Source organism: Zerene cesonia, chromosome 7 (assembly GCF_012273895.1).
Source record: "Zerene cesonia ecotype Mississippi chromosome 7, Zerene_cesonia_1.1, whole genome shotgun sequence".
Lineage (NCBI taxonomy): Eukaryota > Metazoa > Arthropoda > Insecta > Lepidoptera > Pieridae > Zerene > Zerene cesonia.
Window position 1 is genome coordinate 6,962,611 of NC_052108.1, and position 11,171 is coordinate 6,973,781.

At 32.8% G+C, this 11,171-nt stretch overlaps 1 protein-coding gene across 1 annotated transcript; it reads left to right on the forward strand.

Annotated features, from left to right (window-relative positions):
* Nucleotides 1-482: 482 nt before the first annotated feature.
* Nucleotides 483-8,337, forward strand: LOC119828308 (exonuclease 1). Its single transcript, XM_038350429.1, has 11 exons — nt 483-889; nt 1,432-1,551; nt 2,157-2,208; nt 2,554-2,763; nt 3,457-3,672; nt 4,116-4,275; nt 5,526-5,659; nt 6,172-6,386; nt 6,786-7,302; nt 7,560-7,762; nt 8,179-8,337. Exons 1-11 carry the CDS (start codon nt 729-731, stop codon nt 8,195-8,197), a joined length of 2,007 nt encoding a protein of 668 aa, XP_038206357.1. The 5' UTR covers nt 483-728; the 3' UTR covers nt 8,198-8,337.
* Nucleotides 8,338-11,171: the final 2,834 nt, after the last annotated feature.

Below are 11,171 nucleotides of genomic sequence, written 5' to 3' on the forward strand. Positions count from 1 at the left end.
TTTTTTATCAACAAACAATTATATTTTAACTTACTTTTTATCAAAAATGTTTTAGTGTTATAGTCATCGCCTGGAGTCAATTCTTCGTGGAAGATTTTTTACCATTCTTCATAATTTTTTTATGTCGTAGTGGGCAACTGAGCTAGTGGCTCGCCTGTTGGATAACCACCGCCCATGAACATTCGCAGATGAAGTGCCTCTGCGATTGCGTTGCCCGCTTTTAAGGGGTAAAGGATAAGGAAAACATTGACGACTGGAAAGAAGGACTGGACAGAGAATGGTCAGGAAAAGGAAAGGAGCCTCCGGCTTCTCCACTCACCGAACGAAACACAATAGCATGCTACCATTTCACGCTGATTTTCTGTGGGGGTGTCGTACTTCCACGGTGCGAGCTAGCCCAATTCGTGCCGAAGCACGCTCTACTCCTACAATAAAAAAATGAATTTTTTAGTAAAGTAGTAAGTATTAAAAACTGCCAACACTAGTTTCAAACTTTCAAATGTCAAATTTGTCAAATGTCAAGGGGTGGCGGGAACATTAACAAGATGCGCCTGTTTTGGTTATAAATATGATATTAGTAAATAGGTGATAGCCCAATATATTAAAATGTTGTTTTTAAATACGAATAGTTTAAGTTAAATCTTTCCAATATTCACCCATACCTATTAGTAATAATACAAGCTTATTATCAATTTATATAAAACGATAAAAGTGTCTAGTTTTATAAGATGGGTATCACAGGTTTGTTACCTTTTCTCGAAAAAGCTTCAAGAAGGATAAATGTTGGTGAATTTAGTGGATCCACGGTTGCAATTGATAGCTATTGTTGGCTTCATAAAGGGGCTTTTGCCTGTGCCGATAAATTGGTTCGAGGAGAAGAAACGGATGTGTAAGTCTCTTTGTTTTTAAGCACAATATTTATGAGTAACAATAATATATTTTGGTAACCTCATTTCACAGGTTTTTAAAAATATGTTGCCGATTTATATATCGTTTATATTAGTAGCTCGACGCCAAGTTCTAACGCATCGTTATCTTCCATTTCTCGTTATCGCCACCTAACAGCTGATTTTTAACTATTATCTTTAAAAACAATTTAACAATTTTTTTTTATGAAAATAAACTTTTCCGCATTTCGTCTAGCTCTGTACGAATTACCATTCTTGATTTTTTTTTTTTGGGTTGTTGTAATAAAATAAATCTCTCCCATATCTAGTCTATCCTGCACCAAATTTTGGAAGAAGCTTAAATATATTGCAATATTTAATTACAAGCTGTTCACCCTGGTCTCAATTTCTTCCTAATGTACAAGCCTACATCAAATTTTTTAAATGAGTTCAGTGGTTTTTTGTGTGAAACCATTAAAATAAAAGATGAGAATTTCTGCTATAGTACATATTAAAAACATATATGATGTGTTTCATTTTTCAGACACATTAAGTATTGTTTAAAATATGTGACAATGTTGCTATCAAAAAACATAAAACCAATCTTGGTATTTGATGGACGACACCTTCCAGCAAAAGCTATGACGGAATTAAAAAGGAGAGAGTAAGTTATTGTATAAGATTAATATTTAGCTTAATATTGAAGTCTACCAGTCACATCATATACTTCAAACAGTTAAAGGAATGTGAAATTTTAATTTTATACACTTGTATTATGAAGATGTTACTTTTTAAATATAAGTAAATATTTATTTACACTTTATTGTGCTGGCATACATAATGCATCCATAAAATAAATGACTTAAAACTAAACCAGCACAGCGGGAGGCCTTATCACTAAAGAGTGATCTCTTCCAGGAAACCAACTGTGAAAAAGTAATATATAAAGGAGGAGGCAGGTTTGAAGTACATAAATACATGAATATACTCATTTTAAACATATAACATACATAAGTACATATAAATTAAATAAATATAATAATTATTCATTTGATAACAAATAAATTGCATATATGAAATTGTAATATGGGTTTAGTTTTAAGCATTTCAGTTATATTAGCTTCTCAATCAAAATGTTAACAGTATAAATGCATTCCTTAAACATAGATAACAAATTTCACAGTATGAATTGATTAATACCATATTTTTTGGGATATATTATTAAAGGCATAAGAAATTAACTAAAAAAACTTTTATCATAATTTTCAGGTCAAGAGACATATCGAAGAAGCGAGCAGCGGAATTATTAAGCTTAGGAAAGGTATTAAAAACATACATTTTGAAATATTTCACCAAACTGTTCTTACCCACCAGAGATATATATAATTGTACAAAAATAAGGTTATAATAAAGACACATGGCGTAAGTTGTAGAATCCGTATAAAAAGTTGAAAATATGAAAGTTTGGTCCATTGTATTGACCCATGAAATCTTTTAAGTAATTAGCTAAAATTTAGATCAAAAGTCTATTATTTGAATGGCTGATTATGCAAGTTGGTTACAAAATATGTGCTTATAACTTCCATTTGATTTGATTGTATTTTGTTTTTGTTTTTTACTGTTACATGACATAAAGTGAATTTTAAGTTATTTTTACAAATTTCAGATAGAAGAAGCACGTTCTTACATGCGTCGTAGTGTGGACATAACTCATGCTATGGCGCTCAGCCTTATAAAGGAGTGCAGGAAACGCAATGTGGATTGTATTGTGGCCCCATATGAAGCTGACGCACAACTAGCCTACCTCAATATTAAAAATATAGCTCAGTTAGTTATTACTGAAGACTCTGATTTGATACTGTTTGGTTGTACAAAGGTAAGGAATATTTTCAAATATAATTATTCGATTCAAATGTACATAATCTATACATAATTATCATTTCACTAGCAGTCTAAACATGTTATATAAATCATAACTTGGATGTATGCAACATGAAACATGTATCTATGCAACATTATAAGACTGTTTGATAAACTAGACCATACTAGATCCTAAGATTAGTACATTCAAAAAACAAACTCATCAGCTTATATAATAATTATAGGCAGAAATTGTTAACTAATAATGCTGTTTGTTCTAATTAAAGACATTAGATCTGTTTCAATGTTGTTAGTTATTTGTTTTTTAATTTATTAAGGATAATTATTTTGGATATATTAAATGGATTGGAATGGATTTTTAATTAGTACATATGTTTATAATGTATTTAATACAACACTTGAGTCGAAAGCTTGTGAGATAAAACAAGTTATGTCATTAAGGGAGAGAGTAATTTATCATATGTCTGTTTAGATCTTAGTTTCAAAATTGATACTTACTATCTGCTAACGTGACAAAAAATACATATTAAAGATTTTTAATGCATGAAATAAATCCAGACTCGCAAACATAAATAGGTAGAAGATTAAAACTATTAGATGTATATTCTCAATAAAAGTACCTTATTTCTTATTCTATTCCAACTTCATAAACATTCCTCATATATAACCCGAATCTTTTACATAACAGGTGTTATTCAAAATGGATCTCGACGGAACTGGAACGCTGGTCGAAACAAACCACCTGCCCCTAGTCATGAAGTGCCCTATAGAAAGATACACTTTCGACAAGTTCAGACAGATGTGCATTATGTCCGGTTGTGACTACCTCGCCTCTTTGCCAGGCATTGGTTTGGCGAAAGCGAGACAATTTGTGACGGCCACACAGGATTCTAATTTCGCTAATGTGAGTATTGAATAGTTATACATATGTATAACTAGCGGATCGCCCCAACTTCGCCTGTGTTACATGTGTAGCTCATAGCACTCTGGGATTGTGTTCATATTCAACAGAAAAAGAATTCTTAAAATTGGTCCAGTAGTTCTTGAGTTTAGAGCTTTCAATCAAATAAACTTACTCTAGGTTTATATTGTTAGTACAAAAGTATAGATTTTTAACCTTCATAAAAAAGTGGAGGAAAAAAGTGAATCATAATGAATTATGTTTTCATTGATGAGGTATAGTCGTAGTATAAATGTTTGTAAAATTATTCGATTTTTAGTTTTACTTTAATTTCCATCAAAATAATACAATATTTTATAGGTTATCTTACTCCTGTTACCTTTCGCCTTTTACAATATATCACTTTCAGAAAACATATGAATAATTTATAATGTATGCAATTTTAGGCACTAAGAAAACTGCCAAGTTTTTTCAACAGATCAAATCTGGTAGTGACGGATGAGTACCGAGAAAGTTTTCTCAAAGCAGAGGCTACATTCAAACACCAGTACGTGTATGATCCCATTGAAAGGAAGATGTGTAGACTGTTTGAGCCTGATGATGCAGGTAATGTCTAAGATTTTAGAATTATGAAGCACATAAGGGCTTAATTTACGTCACGCGAATTTTAGAACTTTTCGACCCCTCCCCCCCTCCTTGTCACAGGTTGTCACATTTTTAGAACCCCGTCCCCCCTAATGTGACGTCACACATTTTTCAAACTTATGCATGTATCTAAAAATAATCAAAAGAAAACGGTTATTTTTTTTTTTAAGTGTTTCACTTGCATTATAACATGGCTCTAGGAATCAAATGTTGTTACGGATGAGATAATCTTATAGCGAGAGTGCGAAATTATTAATAAATATAGATTAAGGTTCATTAATTATCTGTTCAAATTTTTTGGTTAACATATAAATTTTGTGTTCTAGTATTTTATTATGTGACGTCACAAGGCTTTTGATCTCCCCTGACCCTTGTCACATAATGCCACATTACGATGATAAGATAGCGCCATCTGGTTAAATGAGCAAGGAATTCTTGGAGTTCATTTATATATTGGCTAAATTAAAGAAATAATTAGTTGTAAGCCGAACACATTACATTATAATATTTTAACATTTCGAGTGGAGTTTGAAACCTCTGAACCACGCACTTGGCTGCACCCTGATGACTGCTAACTTGGAGATAGACTCTTATATAGGGATAAAGAAAATGTTATAGTATATGTCACGATAAAAATTGAAAACACTATAATATATTTATAATCTCGCGCGATAGATTCCGATAGATTATTTATCTACCGAGATTAATAAACTATGGTAAATAAAGCGTTCAATTGAAAGCAAATATTAGGTATCACAAATTTTCGCCAGTTTCTCATCTAGCGAGTGAGATTATTTATTTATTTAAATTTATTTTACGCAACCGATAGTAAAGTTAAAAGATCTTAAATAATTTAAAACTACGGCCTGCAACTTTATGTATAAAGTTAATACTAAAACAATATCACTCTATCACTAATACTGTCAGGTATAATCTAAAGGTTTTTACAATGTAATGGTGTATCATTATGATGTGTAATTGTACATATAATTGTAATGTGTATACAATACAAGCTGTGCCCCAGGATTTCCCCCCACATTGAACATGAAGATATCAATAGCCTTCTTCAATAAATATACAATACAAAAATATTTTCTGTTCCAACCAGCATTTTTCAGAGAATAGCTTGTATAAAGAAACTCTTCAGCTTTATTTCAGATTAGTATAGAATCAAATCAAAATCAATTCAATTCAAAGTCATTTACTTTCAGACATAGAGTTGGCACTTTGCAGCAATGCGGGTGAACTATTAGATCCTAAAACTGCATATCAATTAGCCCTCGGTAACTTGGAACCTTTCACTTTGAGGAAAATGGACGACTGGGATCCTGACCACCGCGAAATGGTTTGTATAATATTTATACTATATAGGATTTTTTGATTAAAGCGAATTTGGAATTAATGTAGAAATTGTCTTCATAAATTTTTTTAGTTATACACTCTCATCAAAATCGGTTTAGATGTTTTTATCCGAAAGAGTTGTTTTTCGCTCTTTTGATTTTGTAGCAATAAAATAATTTGACATATATGAAAGCGACCTTCGCCCGCGTAAGTCCTTATCCCGTAGGAATATTGGTATAAAAATATGCCTATATGTTAATCCAGTTGTTCAACTATCTACGTATCAAATATCATTGCAATCGGTTCAGTTAGTAGTTAGTTTTTGCGTGAAAGAGCAACAAGCACACACATCCTTACAAACTTTCACATTAATAATATTAGTGGGTAAAGATCCAATGTCCCTTCATTAATATGACTGGGTGATCGAACCATTTCTTTTTTATATAATTTATTTATTGTTCTTAGAATTATTAAGTATAATATACTATTAAAACTGTTTTGAAATCTTTTCATTAGGTAGAAAACGTGAAAACCAGCAATTGGAAAGAAGTGGGCATCGCGAAACACCCAAGTATATGGAACGAATCATTTAGCGAGTATTTGAGCGAGAAGACTCCATGGTGTAAGCCTGTGAGAAAACTGGAGCCTATAATATCAGTGCCACAAACGAGACCTAGGAAGAAAGTCGTGAATTTAGTGACTAAATACGTACCTGAGACGCAAGACGAGAGGTATTTTATTTATATATGCTATGTATATTAGTGATCCACCCCGGTTTCGCCCCTGGTACATATATAGCCAATAGCACTCAGGGTGCGTAATTATTAATATTCAGCGGTGACGGAATTTTTTAAATCTGTCTAATAGTGCCTGAGATAAGCACATTCAAACATCAAACAAACTCTTCAGATTTATATTATCAGCGTTGATGTTAGTTTCAAAACTTTGTCTTTCGATTTTAGTGTGATTTTTATGTACTTTTAGTTACTTCCCTCCATAAAACCCACCCAAAACAAGAAAAAAATTCTTTTAACTCTGATAAATCCGGGTCCTGTATACTATATAGTGTAATATTATTTTATAAAAGTGATGTTTCAATATTTACTAATATGATTGTTGCTTATTTTCAGCTTATCAATAGAAACATTAAGCAATATGTATTGTACAGAGCCGACGAATAAAAAACAAAAGTTGACCAATGATAGTGAGACATACACAGAATACAGTCAGAGTGAACTCAACACAGCTGTATTAGAAGAAAACACAAAAGACAAGTCACCAATACTAGAAAATAAGCAAAGATCATTCCGGAAGTGTTTGAAAAACGGCAGCTATTCTGTATTGAAGCGTCTCAGTAAATTCCCCCGAACAATATTGGATGAGAATGTAATTGAAAGCAAGTTCTTTTCAAACGATAACAGTGTGATCATAGAGGAATCTCCGGAGAAAGCGATCAAAGACAATTCTGATGATTTGGAGAGTTCATACAAGGAAAATTCTCCATTGAGTAGTCCAATAAGAAATCCCAGTCCAATATTAGAACCGAGCCCGCATAGGAATCCTTTTAAAAAAATAATGGAATCGCAAGATTCGGTTGTGGAAAATACTTATCCGTTGGAGCAATTGGTGACGCCTGTTGATTCTCAGGTAATTAAATCTATACCTATATCTATATGTGAATGTGTAATTGTATATTTATATGTAGGTATCATCAGCATCTTTACTTACAGATATAGATATATGCATGGATCTGTATCTATATTTGTAGCTGAATCTGTACCTGTATTTGCATCTGTATAATTATTTATATTTCTATATCAATATCTATATCTCGAACTTAAATTTAAACATTTATTCTTGCATCCGTTTTGATATATTGTGTTATATAAAATGTTGTCCACCAGACGAGCTACGGAGATTCACCAGAGAAACAATTATCGCAGCTCAGCCAGTTTTCATGCACAAGTACAATAAGTGGATCTAGAGATAATATAAGCAATAAGAGTAATAACACAGGGAGGAATTGTAGAGTGCCTGGCTTGAAGAGATCAGCATCTCTGCCCACTAACCAGCCCACTTTGTTGAGCAAGTTCGGCTTTCAGAAAAAGTTAGTGCTGTTTTTATTACTTTTTTATTAGCTTCACCTGTATGTTTGTATGTAACCGACTCATTTAGTCTCGATTTCTCGATTTTGACCCACTTTACGGACAGATTTGATCCAAACTGTATATATATATCAAGGGTCGGTGACAATATTATAATTTAGGCAGTTTATCTTATATCCTAATTAGAATACCTAGGATTAAATAATATCCTCATATATACTCTGTAGGACAATTGAGACAATTTAGTAGATTGTGTTTCTTAGTTCTTTTGAATTATGTAATTATTATCGCATTTCATCTTTTTAAATTATATTCCTGATTGATAAAGACTATACGTGTACCACGGGTAAAGTTAGGGTCTATCGCTAGTCATATCACTAGAAAATTATCCTTGATTAATTTTTTGTTCTTGTTTCAGACCAGTATTACGAAAATGAGGTAACAGTTATGATGAGTTTACGGATATTGATCAATAATGTTAATGTTTATTTTTATGTTTATCGACGAAGTGCATTTATTGTTAATTTGTGTGATTATTATGTGATTGGAAATAAATGATGATTTTTTTTTATATCAATTTGTTGCGCTTTTTGAAAATAGTTTCAAAATAGAGTTGATTGAAAATAGTTTCCCCACCTTCACAAAGTTAGTAATATCCCATTGTTTTTCTTCTATTAATTATCTAACATCTATTAATCTACTATATAAAAATAAGTCAGATTTTCCTTCCTGAAGCTATAACTCTAGAACGCACGAACCGATTTCCACGGTTTTGCATTCGTTGGAAAGGTCTCAGGTTCCGTGAGGTGTATAGCAAAGAAAATTCAGGAAAAATTTCAACAGAAAATTTTTGGTGGCGAAACGGAGTTCGCCGGGTTTGCTAGTTTTTAATAAATATTTTTAACTTGTTTGACCTGCGCAGTAAAAAGATATACAGTTGTAGTTCCCGTTACCTTGAGATTATCGTGATAAAATCTTATTAGGTGTCGAAAGTATACCCGTACCAAATATTAACCAAGTCAGCTGTAGGCATGAAGAAGACAGACAGGTAAGGTTACCTTCTTCGCATGTATAGTATTAGTACTATCGCATTATAATATTAGTAGGGATAGAAAAATTGCCTCAACTATATTATATTTGTCGTTATTAGATATACCCGGCCACGCGTTGCTGTGGCTGAGTAATAAATAAAAATAATAAGATTATAAATTATTGGGATAATTAATCGAAATAAAAACTATCCTATATATTAAGTTGGACCAAATGTAAAAGCGGGGAAGTTTTTTTTTTAGTTTCCGTTGCGTAAACGGTTAGGTAATAGATTTTTCCTCAAATTGCTAAAAGTGCAGTGCATAGCTAGTTTCTGTTAGAATTTTGAAGCAATTGATTCGTGGTAATACCGCAAAAATTTGTACTCAAAAATATTTGTGGCGCCACATTGAAGTGAGAGGCGATTAAGCATTAGGTACACCTCGAGCGATCTGTTATATTGCAGTGTCAATTTAAATTTTTCGGTTAAATTTGTTTCCCCAACATAAAACGTATCTTAAAACAGGTGGCTTGTCCCAATGTATTAAATATCCAATCCTTATATTCCGAGATCAGTGGTGGCTCAGGGGTGGAGCAGTGGTACAGTACTTTGAACTCCAATAGAAAAGTCGTGGGTTCTAGATCAATAGTAAAATGCAAGAAATAATAATCAAGAAACATCTTGAAGAAAATCCGAAAACCGACGACCCATGATATCTGCAAACCCGTACTTGGTCAGCGTGGTAGGTAAGCCCGAAACGAAGGAGGGAGGGAGTCCTTATTGTGGGAGTCGAGCACGCTTCGGCACGAATTGGGTCAGCTCGCACCGGGGAAGTACCACACCCCCACAGAAAACAGGCGTGAAATAGTGGCATGCCACTGTGTTTCGTACGGTGAGTGGGGGAGCCGGAGGCCCGTTTCCTTTTCCTCACCCGTCCCAGTCCATTCCTTCTTTCCAGTCGTTAATCCCTTCCTTTTCCCTTACCCCAAAAAAGCGGGCAGCGCATTCGCAGACCTTTGCGAATGTTCATGGGCGGTGGTGATCGCTTACCATCAGGCGAACCACCAGCTCAGTTGCCCGCTAAAGTAAAAAAGTAAAAAAAAAAAAAAAAAGGAGGTCTGCGTCGCTGCCGCGAGTACATAATAAGCGGGCTAATTGTGATAATGGCGATTAAAAGACGTCGTTACCGAGTCAGTTGAATGCATATAACATATAACAATAACAAGAATATAACGAGACATTTTACAGATTTATTTCTTTATTGTTCCGTCCAACGAGATGTTTTTAAAAGGGGAAATATCAGTCGAGTTAAAAATCATCCATCCGTATGGACTTTTTAAATATCCTGCTATAGCTCAGTATCGAGAGATCGTTTGTATTTTTATGGGGAGTGGTGAATGTTTTCTTTATTTAAATCAAGTAGCGATGTTTGTTTTTTTTTTTTATAAAAAAATTGAATTCACTGTTCTCTGAATTCTACCGTTGTTTCCATTGATATACGCGAGTGTAAATTCCCACGATCTTACACATATAAAACATTAAAAGCACGAATAAACGAATTTAAATAAATATTTCATGGTTAAATGCGTTGTATATACGTTACTCGTATTTTTTATCTCGTAACAATCAAAACTGCCTATGGGACTTTTATTTTAAGAAAGTTAATATTCCTATCTTATTATTTTCATATCAATGCGTTTTTATTATATTTTAAAGTTCTATTTACTATTCATAAAAATTATTTATTCTTAAATTGTAAGTTTTATTTAACATCATTTAACAGTGACAATACGTTATCGATATATCGGCCATTTGAAGAGGGTTAGGGAATGTTAAAAAACAAGTTTGTTTTTCTTTCGTCTATCGAGTCCTGATCGAAGATTCAGTCAGGAATAATAAATCTTAATCAGATTGAAAAGCTGTTAGCGGGACTTTTTTCTCAATTTAGTTTCGACGTGATGTGATAAATGTTATATTAATGACTAAGGCGATTGTTTTTAATTCGTAATAGATTTCTTCATATAATACCTATCTATCATTAAAGTACAAGATTGCCGATAATTTAATTCAGATGATAATACAACAAATATGTTTCTAGTTTACGAAAACCTCTCATGCAATTTATTCTTTAAAATTTTATTGTAATTGAATTTCTGTAGAGACTCGCTTATGTCCTATTAGGTGGCTATGTCCTAAAATATCACTTTAATATTTCAAAAACGTTTTACATTAAGGTATCGTAATTTTTAATGAAAATTGTGTTGCGGGTTGGCTGAGGCTCTTCAATTGCTTTTTAATCTACCTTTTGTAAACTGTCATAATCTTTTATAATCTTAAGACACCGGACCACCGTTAAGGCTCAACGTGCGCATTACTCTAAG

Excerpts from the sequence above, each read along its gene's own strand:
- LOC119828308 (XM_038350429.1), top strand. The coding sequence starts at position 729 with ATGGGTATCACAGGTTTGTTACCTTTTCTCGAAAAAGCTTCAAGAAGG. Across the intron at positions 2,209-2,553 it reads AATTATTAAGCTTAGGAAAG|ATAGAAGAAGCACGTTCTTA; the intron begins GTATTAAAAACA and ends TACAAATTTCAG. Across the intron at positions 6,387-6,785 it reads CCTGAGACGCAAGACGAGAG|CTTATCAATAGAAACATTAA; the intron begins GTATTTTATTTA and ends GCTTATTTTCAG.